At 48.4% G+C, this 18,368-nt stretch overlaps 1 protein-coding gene across 3 annotated transcripts in view; it reads left to right on the top strand.

The window, feature by feature from the left end:
- Positions 1-8,564: 8,564 nt before the first annotated feature.
- The window catches only part of TAF4 (TATA-box binding protein associated factor 4), a 298,522-nt gene continuing 288,718 nt past the window's right edge, over positions 8,565-18,368 (top strand). The window contains exons 1-2 of one of the 3 annotated variants that reach the window (XM_085619781.1): positions 8,565-8,778; positions 10,546-11,334. In XM_085619781.1, coding sequence (XP_085475907.1) covers positions 8,580-8,778; positions 10,546-11,334 — 988 coding nt within the window. In that variant the 5' untranslated portion in view covers positions 8,565-8,579. The remainder of the gene's footprint in view (positions 8,779-10,545; positions 11,335-18,368) is intronic. The other 2 variants (XM_085619783.1, XM_085619782.1) reach the window with 2 other exon arrangements.

The raw sequence follows: 18,368 nt of genomic DNA on the forward strand, positions 1-18,368 counted from the left end.
CCGGGGCTGGCCATCGGCTCCCCTGCCGTTTGTCTCGATGGGCTATGCACGAAGTGCTGGAGGGAGGTGCAGATGATCCTCGGTCCGGACCAGTAACACAACTGCTGAACTGCCCGGCCTCTGCATTGCTGCAACACGTGCACAGGGCTCAGTGTGAAGGGGTCGTGCAGAGCACTGCGTAGGAGACAGACACACAGAGGCCCGTACAGCGTTTGATTGCCTGGGCAGCCTTGTGGATCCGGCACTGTCCTGGCCCGTTGCCACCACTGGGCCCCCTGCGAGGACTGGATAGAATCCAGTCGTTTTTGCTGAGGCATGGGTCGCAAGGACCCTAAACAAAAAACACTTCCCTTCGAAAAGCTCGCTGAGGGGACGTCGGAGGGTGCCCCTAACATGGCTGTACAAACCGAGAACGCAGCTGCTGGGGTGTCGGCCCAGGCTCCGCCGGCGGACTGGTTGCAGGAGATGAGAGCTGGGTTCAGATCCATAGACAGTCGCTTTGACTCCCTTGACAAAACACTGGAAACAATGGGTGCCAAGATACAGACTCATGATCGACGCTTAGATGTGGCGGAGGCCAGGATTTCGGACATTGAGGACGGTGTGGCGCAGACAGCTAAGCGGCTCGACAGAATGGAGCGCATACTAAAGGATGTGGCCATTAAAAACGAGGACCTCGAGTCGCGCAGTCGTCGCAATAATGTACGTATTTTTGGGGTTTCGGAATCCACAGCGACGGGTCTGGATGTATTTGTGGAAAAGTTGTTGGCGGATATTTTTGGGAGGGACTCTTTCACGACTGGCTTTGTGGTGGAGAGGGCGCATCGCTCCCTGGGGCCGCGTTCTAATCCGGGACTTCCTCCTCGCCCGCTGATAGCCCGCATCATGAACTTCCGTGACACTGCCTTACGATTAGCCAGAGAGAAGGGAGATATAACCTGGCAAGGCCCAAAAATTGCATTCTACCCGGGCTTCACAGCCATGGTACAGGAAGCCCGGCGAAAATACGCAGGGGTGAAGGCGGCGCTCCGCAATCTCGGCCTAAAGTATGGCATGCTTTAACCGGCGCGGCTGCAGGTTGAAATCGAGGGCCGGGTTTGTTTCTTTGACAACCCCACAGAGGTGCAGGACTTTTGTCGTACATAGAAACCTCACTAGGGACGTCGGGGGGGGGGGGGGGGCGGTCTCCTCTGCTCAGTGGCCAGCCAGGATCTTTTTGCGGGCTCTGGGGTGGGAGGAGGCGGTGCTTTTGTATGGACCTGGACTATTCCATTGTTTGCAGGCTGGGGACTCAAGACAATTGTTGTGCAGTTTTGCTATGTATTGCTGGGTTGCTGTTGGGGCGTTTCCACCCCCTCTGGTGGATACCTTGGGGGATTTATGTTAGACTCGATGCTCCTTTTGTTAATGAGTGGCTGTTCATGGCGAAACTGTTTGGAGCTCTTTTTTTGCCTAGGGGGGTGGGGATTGCCTCACGTTTCGGTGATAAGGCTGGGGGGGGAGGGAGGGATGGGTTCGGCTGTTCTGATCTCAAACCAAACATTGGGGTGTGGCTCCTATGGTGATATATGCGAGTAGGGATGACACCCGTTTCCGACTGCTTAGTCAGCTACCTGAATGGCTCGGATAGGCTTGAATGAAACCCCCATAAATTTGTCGCTCATGTCTTGGAATGTCAGGGGCCTAAATAATCAACATAAATGCAGGCAGGTGGTGCATTATTTAGATCGGCATCAGGTGGATGTTGCCTTTATCCAAGAGACGCACTTACACACTACAAGCACAGTGAGGTTTGCCGTGGGCTGGGGGACACATAGGTACTTCGACAATTTTAGCAACTATGCCAGAGGCACTGCAGTACTGATCCATAAAAGAGTTCCGTTTCATTGCCATCAGGTCATCGTGGATAGAGAGGGACACTATTGCATAGTGAGAGGAGTGCTGATGGGACACGGGGTCATCTTGGTTTGCGTCTATGCCCCTAACACTGACTCCCCGGAGTTCTTCCACACGCTAAACGCTCATCTTACATCTCTAGAGCCCGCTATGCACCTCCTTGGTGGAGATTTCAATCGGTTGCTGGAAGTGGGCTTGGACAGCTCCTCAGAGGCTGCCGACATTAAGCCTAGAGCGCGGCGCGCACTCAGAGAGCTATGTCACCCATTCTACCTCCTTGACATTTGGCGCAGGCGCAATCGTGACACCACTAGTTACACACACTTTTCCAGCCAACACAACACCTGGACGATGATAGACTACTGGCTGATCTCTCCGGGTGTGTCCCCCTGGTTCCGGACATTGAAAACCCTCCCCAGGACGTATTCTGACCACTCGCCTGTGTTGCTATGTCTGGACGTACAGCGCCCCGAGGGCTTTGAGCGACAGTGGTGATTCCCTGGACGAGCGCTGCTGGACGACCTTTTTTGTCACGAGGTTAATGAGGCGATAGCGAAATATTCCTCTATCAAACAACGAATCGGTGGACTCCTGGGCCATGCTATGGGAGGGGTTCAAGGCCTACATTCGGGGGGGGGGTTTGTATAGCCAAACATGCAGGGGATCTCAAGGCGCTGCGTACAACACTTACTCAATTGGAAGCTCAGCTAGAGTCGATAGATACGGAGGCGCGGCATGCGGCGGCGGGCTCTGCACAGGCGAGGAGGCTTCGCCTCCTCTCCGAATACAGGGATACCACAGAGAGATCCTATATCTGGGTAAATACCAAACTGCCCGTAGATATGGAGAGGGCGACCGAACTTGTCGTACGTTAGCGCAGGCTCTTAGACCGCCGTACAGCAAGTCGTTCATTACCGAAATCCGCAGCGAGGACGGATCGCTACACACGACACCCTCTGAGATTATGGATGAGTTTCTGACCTACTCCTCTGCATTATACACGACCAGACAGAATGGTGACACCTCTTCACGGGAGGACTACTTATCCGAAATTGCGCTAGTGTTTTTAGAGAAAGGCATGCAGGAATTCATGGCAGAGCCCATTACAGTGACTGAGGTGAGAGGGGCGATTAAAGTGCTGCGGTGCTCCTCGGCTCCCGGCCTGACGGGCGAATTTTACACGGCTTTTTCTGATCTCATGGCATCCAAACTTATTGAGGTGTATGACCTAGGTCGGCCCATCACGGATGAACAATGGTCTGTCTGTTGTAGGGTCACCAAAAAGAGATCACTAAATAGTCGCCATAAGCTTTTGCATTATAAATTTTTCCGTAGAAGCTACATGACACCGGCTAAACTCCACGCGATTGACCCCAAGAGGCCCCACTCATGCTGGAAATGCGGCGCCCCTCAAGCTGACTTTGCCCATATGACTTGGGCCTGCCCACGCCTTCAAGCATATTGGGTACAGATACACGAAATAATGGGAGAGATGCTTGGGCTCACACTGGTTCCCACCCCGGAAGTGGCGTTACTGGGATATACGGTCAACTTTCCCAAGGAAGTGAGGCGATTAGCGTCTCTGTGCTTTTTATTAGCGAAGAATCGCTATGCGTTGGGGGGACGTAGTGCGGTGCCCACGAAAAAGGCATGGCTTTTTGATTTGGCCTATTGCTGTATAAACAGCAAGATTTATTCCAGTCTACTTCCTGGTATAGCACGCCCCAGGGATATCTGGGGTCCCTACAGAACATACATCGCGACCCTACCCACGGCTTCCCCATCCCACTCCAGTTCAGGGATAGTCCCCACGGGGGCTGGTTAGTTTACATGGTGGCGACGCTTGGAGGCTGGGCGGGCCGGAGGTGGCAGAGGTGCAGTGTGCCACCTCGAGCTAGGTATACTCCTTGGGGGGTGTTATGGTTAGATGAGGCAGGAACTAGAGGGCAGGAGTTTGTGTTCGGGGTGGACATGTGGGGAGACAGCGGCGCACATATTACACTGCACAGGGTCAGACAGATCTGATTGGGGCGTTATCGAAATGCACATATCACACCTAAAATTCATGTAACCATTGAAGAGATCTTTTTGTTGATTTGATTATTTATCTTTTGTAAAGTTTAAAAAAAAAAAAAAAAGTACATTAGCGCACGCGACCCCTCCTTTCCTTCCGGAATGCCCAAAAATCGCAAATTGTTTCGTCTCCGACTATTTTTATTCTCTTCTAGCTTACAGTGGATGTCCATTAATTGTGCTCCATGGGCTTCTACTTGACCCTTCAAGCCTGCTATGTCCATCTCTAAGGAGGCTGTTCTTGACTCTAGATACATCATCCGGGTGCTAATAGCATTACAATTTTTTGCGACTTTCCTTACCGCCACTTGAAGTTTGCGAGTGGCAGTCTGTGAGCATCTACTTTCCAGGCGGACTTCTTCCAGATGAGCTACTACACACTGCAGAATGGATTCCAATGTTGGGGCTCTGAGGGCGGTTCCTCGCTGGGGGGGGGGGGGGGGTGGGGGGGGGGTCTGGTTGATGTCTCCGACCAATTGGTCTCCAAGGGAATAATACCACTTCAGATCCCTTTGCCTCTGGTTGTCGATTCTGCCCACCCTGGTGTGAGTCTTCCGTGTTGTGGCGATAGAATCCTTGCCGCTAGTGCCAGGTACAATATCCGTCTCACTTGATTCTGGACCCAGTGTCTGACCCTGCTTCTGACCAGGTGGCATCTGACAGTGAGAAAAAGTCATTAGCCTCCGAATCAATTTCCCTTTCACTACGAGCACATGAGACCCTGCGGTTCCTAGAGATTCCCCCAGGTTTTTGCTTTCCCCGTAGCTCCTGTGTAGGAGGATTCTGCTCAGCTACCCCAGGTAGGGCATTCAATCCCTTATTGGCACACTTATTGCCCCAAAGTTCTTCCCATTCTTGGTTAGGTCATTTTTTTCTAGTTGGTGAGCCGGTTAGCTGGTTTCCACCTCCCATGACTTGGTGTGGCCAGATGTCCCTGTATATAGCCTTTTGCCACTGTTATCTGGCTTATCCAGGACTTCTTCATTAGGTGTTGCCAGCACTGATTCCTGAGCTCAGTCTTCTCCCCCTTCTCGCTGTGTTTGCTTATCTATGAAATTCTCCTGGGACCCAGATTCTAGCAACCCTGCACTGTGCAATCTAAACGTCTCGTCCTCCAAAGCGCCCCCCCCCCAGCTCCCCTTAGCCCATCAGTGACTTACCGGCCTGTAAAGTACACTGACCGCTTGCTTGGTCCAGAGTCTCTGTCCGCTCACTCCAATGTTCCACTCCCTGTGCTGAGGAGCTGTTCCCTGCTCCCCTGAGCATCTCAATCACTGTAATGGCGGTCCGAAGTGGCTGGGGCTGCATGCCCCTCCCCTTCCGGGAGATTCTCCGCCCAGGTCTTTTGCCTGCGTCCTGTCTGTAGCGGGTGCCGCCTCCGAATCTACCTCTCTTCTCTGCAGGGATTCCTGGGGACAAAGTGAAGTGTAGGACCTCTGCCTCTCGCGCCAGTCCTTGGCCCCATGATGATCGAGGAGCAGATCGGGGATCCGTCCACACCGCTCCGCTGTGAGGTGAGGATCAGCTCCCATTCATAGCCTCTGCAGCTGGCAATCAGCTGCTGGGCCAGCTCCACCAACACCGCGACCCAGCACTGCAGTTCAGGTAAGGCCCAACCGGGTTCAGCACATCTGCTTGCCACTTGGGGGCTCGTCATTGTAGCCCTTCATCTCCCGATTTTTAAAGAAAATATCGTCGCCTTGGGAGCCACCTACGGCCGACTCACTCGGCTGCCATCTTTCTTCCCTTTTCAGTCGTTTGAGAAGTTGAAGTGTAAAAAATGATCATTGACCAAGGTGTGGACACAGTCCTGCAGATATGGTCCATATGTTTTCCAATTGCAGCAAACTGGATGCATTGAAACAGGGGATCGAAACCTTTTTGAACCAAACTTTAGGGCGGGCTGTCCCTCTAACCCCAACCATGATGCTACTTGGCTGTGATGAGACCTTACAGCTGGAACGGATTCAAGAATGTTTGTTTATGGTAATAGCAATATCCTGTATAATGATAGCTTCAAAATGAAAAGATGTGGACCCACCGACATACCAGGCGTGGTATGCCAGACTCTTTCATGTGTTTAATTTGGAGATGGCATTGTATAAATGTAAAGTCAGAAAGAGAAGAGAAGGGGTCGTCAAATGTGGGGGCCACTGCTGAATCAATAGAAAAAAAAAATTGGCCTCCCCCCCCTTCATTCTCTCTTTTATCAGCTTACTTTATTTATCTATCTCTCCTTTTTAAGATCTAGGTAGGGTAAATTTTGTAAGGTACCACTTGGTCAGAATGATAGGTGTATTATATACAGAAGAAAAAAAAAAAACTGTTTTGTATTCTTATACTAGGATTCTTTCTTTGGATTAATTGAAATTACTGCTTTTCTGAAAAAAATAAAAAAAAATAAGACTAACTCTTTAGTACGGTTTTGGACCTGTGGAGACTACCAGGAAGCAAGGACTGCTGCGCTGCTGAAGGACTACCACTCTGCTAGATTACTACCTTGCTATCCAGCTAAACGCTGCTCGAGTCAGAGGTGACCTGCACCTGAACCCAGGACTCCCAGAGAGATTTCAATGGCTAGTCTGCTGGATTCCTGTTCAGAGCCACATGGACAAATCAGGCACCTGACCATCTGAACCAGCAGCCAGATCCAGCTGAAGCAAGCCTGTGACGACCCCGCTTCTCCCCCACCTCCCCAAAATGGAGAGGTATGAAGGACTCAGTAGGTTTGAAGGACTGGGAAACAATGTTCAGGAATAACCTCAGTGAGATGGAGGGAGGGCAAATGTAAAAAAAAAAGTATAGGGTAGACTGAAAAAAAAATAAGGATTAGCAAAGCCAATAGGCCTCACCATTGCAAAGTGTCAAGCTATTGGCTTTGACGGTGTTTGTTTGAAAACCAGACATCTTATCGCATCTCGAAACTGTGCACTAAATTCAAAATATTCAAATTTGTATGAATGTCATGGTTTACTTTTCCATTCAGGAAACTCTGAACACAGGTAGTGTCAGCATGAAAAATAAGAACGCCACCACAAAACAAACCCACTTGCCTAGGCCTAATTTACTCTCTACAGGACTCAGAACGGATACAAATGTTCCAGGGATTTTACCCCCTCTATTAGTCCAAGGACAGATTTATGGGCATCCATAAGAAGAGACATCTTCTACTCAGTCATATTAAGACATCTTCTGCCTCAAACACCAGCTGAGTGAGTACAGCAGCCAGCCCCTACCTGTCCTAAAAGCCTTTGTATGTCAAAGGCTGTACTTCTATGTAATGTAGGTAACAAAAAACACCTTAATGTCTATTCTTAAGTTATATGCTGCTAAATATGTTTCTGTGCTTTTACATAGAAGCCTGGAGGGGTTGGAGCAACGTAGAGAACGGGGTGCAGGCATTTGAAAGGGAATCAGCCTATGAGGGAGAAAACACATGCATGCTCTTGTTGTGCTAAATGGAAAGAGAAAACAAAAGTAGTTCCTTGTATATCAGAAGTGGAAGGATACAAGTCAACAAATCAAAAAAGGATGGTAAAGAAATGTTACTCAATGGAAGGGAGAAAAGCCACTGAATAAGAAACAAGCAAATGAGGCTTGCAAGTAAGCCAACCAATAGCATGCAATAGGCCAACTAAGTTTTTGATATGATCTACAATACGCCTTTCAACAGACAACAGAAGGAGAGATACAATAACACCACATATGCTATGTAATTAACTGAAAACGTCGGTGTTCCCCTTTTCACTGTACAAACAGAACGATTTATATCCCACAAAAGTCTGGCTCTGGAATAAAATATACAGGATATGAATGTAACAATTACACATAAATAAATGATAAGTTTCAAAAGGGGCGCATTTCTTTCTCCTCCAGGCGTTAAATCAACTTCTTAGGAATAGAACTCAAACAACCTGGCACAATTTATACCTTTGGATAGTAAATCTACAAGACCTAAGCATGGCATTTAAAAATAAAAACGCAGATTTAGCAGGAACATAATTTTAAAAAGAAACCTAAAGCAGCGTAAGCCCAATAACAAAGAAACCAATGTAAAGGGATCCACAGCGACAAATCATTCTTCACATGCAAAGTAACAATTCTAAATAAAAACGCTGAATCAAAATATATTTTCCCTCCCCCAAGTTAGATACGGCATAAACAGGCTCATGACGAGGGCAAACCGCTGCCGGCAGCTGGGAACAAAACATGTCAAGAAAACAATATTTCACAAAATAAACCTTTGTTGACAGAAAAGCGCAATTCCTCCTCCCCCTCCCGGGGGCTGTCGCCATTTTGGATTGGGGGGAGACAGTCTGGAAAACGGGGGGGTATATTAAACACCACTCCACACCTTCCTTTCTTGTGGATCCACTTCGCTAGCCGCAGCCGGGTAATGACCCAGGATGGGTAAAACGCCTGTTGGCTAGACCCCTCATCCACCCTTTCTTTTTCCCCAGCCGTGCCTCCCCACACCGGCTCCTGGCCCGAATGCCGCTTGCAGCCATTTGCCTCGACTTTAAGAGAAACGAGTTGGCCAATCAGCGTGTACGCCGGGCGTGACGTGGCGGAGGGCGCGCCTGCGCTTTGCGCCCGGCCCTGGCAGTAAGATGGCGGCGGCGGGCTCGGACCTGCTGGACGAGGTGTTCTTCAGCACCGAGGTGGACGAGAAGGTGGTCAGCGACTTGGTGGGATCCCTGGAGAGCCAGCTTGCGGCCTCAGGCCATCGCGGACAAGGTGCGGAGGGTCGTGGCCTTGGTGGACATGGAGCCCCTGGGGGGGCGGCCGCGACACTGGGGGACAAGACAGGTAACACCAGGGATAGTAGGGAGGGAGATCCAGGGGGCACACGAAGGGGTAAGCGGGGCAGAGGAACTGTTAGGTGCAGGGAATGGGTGTATGAGGAGGTCTGGCAGCTCCTAGGGCACGGAGGGAGCATGGAAGGACGAGACGGGTAACAGCGGGACAGAGGCTAAGAAATCCATGGAAAGGGGTTACGAGGAGGGCGGACGACAGGGCAGAGGGGTGTGTGATCTCTGCGTATGCAGCACTGGGTTACAAGACGTGTAGCAGAGGTAGCTAGGTTGGTTGAGGAGGTCGTGAACATGGAGGAGCTCTGGAGAAGTAGCTGCAGATGTATATGGGTAAGATCTGGAGTCGAGGCGAGTTTGTGGGCGTAAAAGAAGTGGTGTCTTTTGGGGGCAGGACCCTTAAGGGACAGTGAAAGACCCAGGTTAGGGGCCTGAGAATCGGGGATACAGACTTCCCATCATCAGACTCCAGGCAAAGCCCCGATGGTGTCCAGGGCCGATGTGCATTGGGAAAGGGAACTACGAGAGTAGTTGGGGTACTCGGCGAGTGTTGGGACTAGGTACACGCTGAGCTCTTTAACACAAGCAATACCTTGGTTAGTTTAGTAGTCAGAAATAATGATCTCTTCCATAATGCAGTCAACCAACCTGCATTGCTGAAGAGGCTTAAGGGTTTCGTGACAAAAAAGCAAGGCACTGAACGACAGTCATAGAGCGGCGACCTGGGGTAACAAAACGTATGAGGCTAGGAGTTGTGGTCTAAACAAAGAACAGGGATTGTTGTGATGACTGGGAAGCACAGTTAATATATGTTATTAGTTCCAAGGATGGCGTGGCTCTGGGAAGAGTGGATTTCTCTAGTTACATATGCACCGAGAAAGAGATGCTTTTATGGAGCCATGGAACACAGCAAAGTCATGTATATGTGCATAGGGTGTTGATGTGGCCACTATGGACACAAGATGATCAGGAAGTGATCGTTTGCATGAGTGAAGTAAAATAACATCGAAGGGGATTCAGGACACAGATAAACGTAGGTAGCAGATGCTCTGATGGGAGGAAACCGGCTTCTGATTGAAAATGGATAATCAGCCGGGAACTCGAGTGGTGGTTTGGTCGGGTTTAGACTGGATGTTATATGATTAGCTACCTAGTACTGATAGCTGTCCCTGGACATGTGAGTTACACACTATAAGGTCGGGTCTGTAGTTGCAGTGATCTTATAAAGTGGTCTTGAGTGTTAAAGGAGTGACCGTGGGGGCAACAGAGAACTAACAAGCACTGTGAGAGGACAACGTTGGAGTTAACGTTTGTGACCCAAGATCACCAGCCATGCAATAACTAATAACAGAGAAAGGGGAATAACTCAGTAACGTTTGGCTCTGTGCCTTGGTGCACCTAGTAGAACACAGACGCAGGCCAGGAGTTGCGACAACGTCCAAAACAGTGCAAGTAAGTTAGGGTACATTGGAATTATAAATATATCTAGGAATGCAGCGTGAGTGGTGGCTCCTTTATTTGGAGGAAAGGTAACAATCCGAGTGTTTGCAGTAACCTAGAGCTACAGCTGAGCGATATATATAAGCCCAAGACATGTGACACATTTGAAACGTACCCACTGGGATGGAGAACGACGAAAAGGGTAAATCACAGCTGCTGTGTGTACAAAGATGAGTCCCCACCTGGGATGGGATGCTCTTACATTGAGATGAGTGATGGGTGCGCAAAGCTGTTGTCTCTCACCCAATCTATTTTTGTCTTGCAGCAGGAGTCCCAGGCTCTATTGTGATCAATAACGCCCGGTCAGTGCTGGATCCTGGAGCCCCTGCCAAAGCAGGAATCCTGGCATCAAAGCACGGTGTGTCAGGCAACGGCAAGATCCTGGGCGGTCCTTCAGCCAACGTGCAAACTTTGAATGGGAGCAGTGTGGTAATGGTGAATTCACACACTCCAGGAAGTGCCCCTGCATACCCCAGTGGTACCCCTTCTACTACTACGCCTGTCACTCTGATCAACAATGGACCCAGCTCCTCTGTGCTGAAGGGGGGAAGCCAGGGGCCAACGGGCACAGTGATACAAACATCTTTTCTTGCACCCCCTGGAGGAGCAGTTGGGGTCCCCTCGCAGCAGCCCGGAACCCCCAGCAGCACCACTGTCACCTTGGTGAGACCCCCCATCCACGCCACGCAGAATGGAAGCACTGTGATAAATTCCACTCTGGGTATGACAGCTCCTGCCCATAACCAGGGCATGAAATGCGAGTCCCCGAAGACCATCATCCAGGCGCCTCCTCCTCAACAGACGATGGCCACACAGGGGGGCAACCTGGTTATTGGGCAGACTATGCAGGTAGGGAACCCTGGTGGCGTCCCACCTCCTGGACCTACGGCACCTGGCATGGGCAAAGGTGTGGTTAATGCTTTGAACTTGCCCAGGACTCCAACAGTGACTGCAGGAGGTATCAGGGCCACCATCACCCCACCAGTGCTAGCACCTCGCCTGCCTCAGCCCCCTCAGACCCAACAGAACATCCAGAACTTTCAGCTGCCTCCAGGTAAATGCAACCTTTTTATTTACATTCATTTCTGGAGCCATCCCTTTCTTGGTTGGCAGGTGAGCCTGTTGTGAATGCTTGAGGATGTTGGGTTGAGGTGGGCATAGGAGAAAGTAGTACTGCTCGTTGTATTAAAGTGTTTAGCTATCCATTCGGTTGTATATTGATATCGACTGCGGATAGGTGGCAGTAGTGGGGGTTGACCCATAGAACATAGAGACAGTCGTATTTCCCACGGTCCCGGAAAGTCTTGAACCCCCAATAATGCACTGTCTGGCTTGAACAACTGTCGTGTCTGGCTGGCTGTAGGACGCGTCTTGGGTGACCTGAGCCGGGCTGGGGTGGGGGATGTTACCTGTTTGTACAGCGTGAAGTAAACCCCTTGGCATTATGCCTCTCAATCGTTCGACTTCCTTATTTTGACGGCATTGATTGACAGAGCTCACCTCGCATGCCCCATTGTCCCCGCGTGCCCCGCCGCCTCCCAAGGTACTGTACAGCACAGCTGACGGCTCTTCGGCTTCCCTCTGATTACTCGTACAGAGCAGCTTTGCATTTTTGGTTTGTCCCAGCTGTTTTTCAGTGCCCTGTTCACCAGCGTGTTTTAGAACAGTAAAAGTTGTAGTGGCTGTGTTACTGAGCGTTTCCGCTCCCTAGTTTCTACTGTAACGATTACGAAGCTTAGGTTTTAAAATATTGTGATGCATCAGCTTTTAAATGTGAATGTTGTCATTTCGAATGCATGCTCACTTTTGCAGTTTGAGTTCTTGATTATGCGCTCGGTACACGCATGTTTAGTATTTGATCAGATCTGTCAGGACAATGCATTTATGAAGTATCCGTTTATGCGCAAATGTGTTCACGAAATGTTTGCTATTCATGTAAAAGGCAATGTTTCCCTGCCGCTCTTGTGTGATGGTCGAGCTGCTCTCTGTATTTAGGGAAGGGAAACTGCGCAGAATAGTGGGGTGTCTGCGATGGGTGTACTCTGCCCTTTGCGTTATAGGCTGTCCCAGTGAGAGCCTTTTGTCCCCGGTTTGTGTGGGGTTCCTTGGTTTTGAAGTGGACTGCTTTGACTTTAGAGATAAACACGGTGGTGGTGGGTGGGTGGTTTGGCTTTGCCGCTCATGTCCTGGGGTTTCGTACTATCATTCGACGCTCTGGTTCTTTTGGCTTTTTTTTTAGGAGGGCAGGTTGGTGGGGGGCGGTGGTTGCCGCTACCTTTAGGGGCACAGGGTTCCCCTGGCAGCGAGTGTGGGATGTCCGAGCTTTTAATGTTGGGAGGTCTTTTGGGTATGGGACAGGCTCGGTTATTGCGGGGGCGTCAGTCTTGCTATGTGCTTGGCCCATATACCTCGGGGTGACCTGATTTCTTGGCGCCCCACTGGGGGCTTTGTGTCTAGTGCTGTAGGGTTGTCTGCTTGTTGGAGTAGATGTGGCTCCGGGGGGGGTTCTGCATCTTATCTGTTGATATCCTGGTTTTAGGTGTTGGGGTGCTGTTTTCCTAGTGTTACGGGGAGTCCTGGTGTGTGGGGGGGAGGGGACTGGTCCTGATGTACTGTCGCCTGGTCCCGAGGTTCTCGGGTCCCTCGAGCCGCGTCATGATCGGGGTCGTGGGGGGGGGGGGAGCACTACCCCCGTAGCCTCGGGGTTCCTCGGCTTCCTTGACAGAGGAGAGCTGAGTGCCGCTGCTGTCACTGACAGCCCTCCCATCCTTCACCTCCATGTGCCTCTGTTTATCAAGCTGTAATTGGTTAACGGGAGCCGGCTGCAGACAGTGTGCGCAGGAGGCATGGCGCTGGGCTTTTCCTTCTGTGTGCTCCCGCGCGCTGCATCTGTTTTCTCCAAGGCGTTACTTCTGCAATCTTTTTAACGTGTTTTATCTTTTGTGCCCCCGTGCATTGGAATAACGAAGTCCTCTTTTGTGCATGTTGGTTTCCGGTCTGGTTTGTTTAGCTGAATTCTCCCATTCTATGCAAGCGTTGCTTTTACTCTGCTTCCCTGACTAGTGTGCATTTCCACCGCATTTCACTCGTATATTCAGAATCCCTTTGCTAAACCGGTTCCGATAGTTCTTTGCAGTATGTCTGTGTGATCTCTGCTTGGGGGTAGTTGGACACTCTAGTCCTTAAGGTTTAGAACACTGCACCTGAATTGTTCCAACAAATTCAAGTTCACGGTGATGGTTTGGGGCAGTTTGGTTTCAGTAGCCTGATGAATGTCTCATGATACCCCGATTAACCAATATGAGCAATCTGTGAGAAAAGTAATCGATGGGTATGCTGACTCTCACGTGGGCCCTTTCTCCAGTTTGAAAGGACGTTTCAAGTTTTGAGGTGTGAATAAAATAATTGTTTTTCATAAACGTCAAAAAAAGTCTTTCATAAAGCAGAGGTAGTTGAGCACGAATCCGTAAACGTATTTGCAAAACCTGTAACATGTATTTTTAAATTCCCCTTCTAGTTGCAAATTAGTTTTTCGGTTTCAATTTGTTGTCATGTTATGACACGGGCTTTTGTATCTTGTACACTGTGTTTTTTTTTGTTTTTTGTTGTAAGTTGGGATAATGAGAATTACACGAATGCAGGTTTAAAAGAAGGCTTTTGTTGCATTTTAACGGCTGAATTGATCTGATTGCCCATCGAGAGTGGGTAGTCGAGATGAGCCCCAGGCTTTTAGCAGGGGAGTGTTCATTTTGAATATGATTGGAACGATAATGGTGCCGAAAGGTCTTGGCCTTGTATGCTTGAGTTCGATTTAGCATTTGTTCAGACTTTTTTTATAACACTTTATTTAGATACCATCATATCAAATTTGATGCAGTGAACATTACAGTGGGGCGGTCGTTTTCAACTTGTCATACATACAGCTTAAATACTTCACAGGGATATCAACTTTTCTCTCTCTCCGTAAGGCTAAAAAAGGGGGTATAAATAAGGTCTGATGGCCTCACATTGAGCTGTCCATTGCAAGGATGGTAATTGGATGCATAGTGTAGTGTTATTGCCATCTACAGTTAACATCAGTAACAAATACAACTTTATCCTTTCCCTCCCAACCCTGGTCATACAATATTTTCTATGTCCAATAGGACCGCAAATGGGAGTACTAGCTGGATGGCTCGCACTGGGGCTCAGTAATCCTGCAATGCGATGTATGTATAGGACACGAACTTAAGGTCTGTTGAGGTATAGACACCTATTCTCACTCGATGTCTACGAAACTTGGGTACCCGGAGGGGGCATTAGGTCAAGTGATTCAAACTCATGTAGCATTGCCTCCCAGTCCATGGAAGTGGGTTACCTCCGAATCCCCTTCTCCTCTCTCCTAAGTGCCGCCCCCTCGGCCTTACCCCATTGTATCATGTCGGCTTGCCAACTGGATAACGATGGGCACCTGGGGGACTTCCACCTCATAGTAAGAGTTCTTACTGCTAAAATGAGTGCTAGGTCTATGAATCTCAGTCGTACTTTCTGGACTCTTGAACGTTTGCGGAGGCCCATTAGGCAGTACAGGACATCAGCATTTGTTCAGACTTAAAGCCATTTAACTTTAGAAAAGTCAACTCTATCATTGTTTTAACTTTTAAGCAGTTGTTTATTACTTTAAATGCGGAACCACATGAGTGTAGCATAGTTTTATAGTGCTCCGTATGCAGCTCTAACTTCTCCCTGGCATATAGGGTTAACACAACTCGGATATGTAAATCCCTCACCATTAAGGCATTCATCAGGTGCTTTCAATAGCTATGCGTTTGCCAGGCAATGGATGCCTCTACTTTTTGAGAAAACTTGTTAAAGCTTTTTAGGTTTTGCCACCAAAGAAACCTCACAACTCAATAAAACACATATGCTCCTACTGACCACACCACACTTCCCTCTTCAATGGAAATGAGTGCAATTCATTCCTTAGCTTACTGAAAGGTGCTTCAGTGACATATTAATGGTGCGACACAAGTGAGAGTTAACAATAACCTAGAAAAAGTATTGCCATTGATTATTTTTATTTTTTTGCCCTGAATACTTACTGGTAACCTTCATCACTTTAAGTAGAGGTCTTCTTCCTAATAGTCCTGTTTTCTCTGTCTTTTGGACAAGAACTAACTTAGTGGTTAGGAGTGTGACATTGCATGCAGGTGAGTAGGTAGTTCATTCTGAGGGTCCAGAGCAGGCCAACTCATTTTAGGACCCCACCCCCCTCCCAAACTTATTTTTTAATTCTTCCTCCACACACACAATGTTCCTTCCAAATTGGGTTAAGGAGTGCAGAATTTTTGGATAATTAAAAATAAACCTTTTTATCCTCATTTATGTCCCAGTTATAGCTTTGACTGCTCCCCCCATAACCTGCCTAAATAACATCCTTTAACATTGCCCACAAACACAAGTGTGGGATCACTGCTGAACACACACCCCATGATTTCAGGATTCACGCCTCCTATTGCTCACTATCTATGGATGTTTGGTGATCAGGTAATGGATCTGGCAGCAGAGTGTATATTTGGGCAGTTAAAGAAGCCTGATCCGTGAGATTAAAAGTCCCAAACCTATATCCTCCCCACAATAGGAGGGGTTTCTTTAACAACGAGGGACTTTAGCAGGTGATCGTGTAGCACATGCAACATATTGTTGCTAGTAGTCAATTTGGGAGCTTGCAGCGACCAACTTGGGGTAAAAACCAAAGGAAATGATGGACGGAGTGTTGAACAATGCAAGCACTCACCCCCAGTCAACTGATCTGGGTTTAATCCATCACCGTTCTTTAGCCCACTCTGCCACCCCAGTTCAGACATGGCCATATGCAAATCAGTCTGACCCTGTGCCTCATGGGAACAGTCCAGCCCGAACTGCCAAGCCATGTCTTCCCTAGACCGGAAACAAGCTTCCTAGGACCGGTTTCTGGCATTTCAGCCGTCTTCAGCCAGGCTTGCTTGAATCCAGTGGCAAAGTGAGCAAGGGACTCACGTCTGAGCATACCCTGCCAACTTATGGCGAACAAAGCAAAAACCAAAGGAAATGATGGACGGAGTGTTGAACAATGCAAGCACTCACCCCCAGTCAACTGATCTGGGTTTAATCCATCACCGTTCTTTAGCCCACTCTGCCACCCCAGTTCAGACATGGCCATATGCAAATCAGTCTTACCCTGTGCCTCATGGGAACAGTCCAGCCCGAACTGCCAAGCCATGTCTTCCCTGGACCGGAAACAAGCTTCCTAGGACCGGTTTCTGGCATTTCAGCCGTCTTCAGCCAGGCTTGCTTGAATCCAGTGGCAAAGTGAGCAAGGGACTCACGTCTGAGCATACCCTGCCAATTTATGGCGAACAAAGCAAAAACCAAAGGAAATGATGGACGGAGTGTTGAACAAAGCAAGTACCAACAGTGGGAGCCATGTCAGATAGAATCCAATTACTCTTTTTATGTGTTGCTTTTGGCTGTGAAGGCTGTCTTGATTTCTAGATTGACATGTGGTTTTGAAGCTCTGTTTAGTAAGATGTTTATATTTATAAGTGTCTTCCGGGCCATATTCCACTACTGTGTTCTTTAGGACTGGCAGCCATTGATAGGCAATCTTACACAGTCTTGATTGCATTGTGTTAAGGTGCTCAGATGGAGGTTTCTTGTCAGTTGCTGGTTGAATGCCAAGGAAAGTCTTAATGAGTGGGTGTCTATGCATGTTGGACTTTAGAACCACATACTCCTCTTAGGGGATCCATGTTTTTCCCAGCCTAAATTTTTAATGGAAACCTTGCACCACTCTAGCTTTGGCTTGGTATTGTAACATTAGACACTTTCATGCAAAGATGAGCAGTATCGAAGAGCATCAAGCCACGTTTGCATAGATAAGGTCAGATAAATGGTAAAAATGTCTCCTAAATTCTTTTTTGTTCTGATTTTTGTTACTAATATTGAGTGAATTACGAATGAAGGAGCTCTTTTGCTTCTATCCTGTATGATCAGTGTTCGAAGATCATGTTCATCAGTATGCAAAAAGAACTATTGATGGACAGAATGCAGAACAGTGTCATACATTCACCCCAGTACAGAGATCTGGGCCTAAGTTCATCGTTTTTTTGCTCACCTTGCCATTCCAGTTTGGACCCAGCCATATGCAAATCAGTCTTGACCCTGTGCCCAATAGGAACAGTCCAGCCTGAACTGTCAGGCCAGGTCCTCCCTGGACTGGAAACAAGTATCCTAGGACCGGTTTCAGGGTTTCATCCCTCTTCAGCCAGGATAGCTTGATTCCAGTGGCATGGAGAGCACTGGAATCACGTCTGAGCATACCCGTCTCACTCAGGGTGACAAATGCAAAAAGAACTGTTGAAAGTAATGAACCTGAAACCAGTCCCAGGATGCTTGTTTTCGGTCCAGGGAAGACATGGCTTGGCAGTTCGGGCTGGACTGTTCCCATGAGGCACGGGGTCGGACTGATTTGCATATGGCAATGTCTGAACTGGGGTGGTGGAGTGAGCTAAAAAATGATGATGGATTAAACCCAGATCAGTTGACTTGGGGTGTGTGTTTGATTTGCTAAAACGCTCCGTCCATCATCCCCTTTGGTATTGCATCAGTATGTTGTGGAGTGATACAGATGAGGTCTCCTTGGCCGCTTTCACTAGCTCTGAGCAGATTCAGATCAAAGATCAGATGAATCTTGAACCAAGCAACAACACCTAAATTGCACAAAAGCCTACCTAGAAATATCGATATTTGCCACTCCCGGATTTTTTTTTTCTTTTCTTTTACGCCTTTCTCTACCTGTTTGTGGGAATTATTGAAAAACATCATATTTGGGGCCTTCCAGCTTCAATCAGTCCTGCTATATTCTTCCTAGTTCAAAATTGCATAATGTCAGTGGGTTGAGGCTGCCTTCTTTCAAGTTTTGTTGCCTTTAAATACATTATTTAGTTTATTTGTTGTTGCTGCTGGTGTAATGTGTCGGGTGAAAAAAGTTATCCTTGGAGAAAGATTGATCCTTAAACACTCGAAATTCTTTCCATTTGAGAATTTAGGTAACTTATTCATACCATG

This window comes from Triturus cristatus, chromosome 7 (assembly GCF_964204655.1).
Source record: "Triturus cristatus chromosome 7, aTriCri1.1, whole genome shotgun sequence".
Lineage (NCBI taxonomy): Eukaryota > Metazoa > Chordata > Amphibia > Caudata > Salamandridae > Triturus > Triturus cristatus.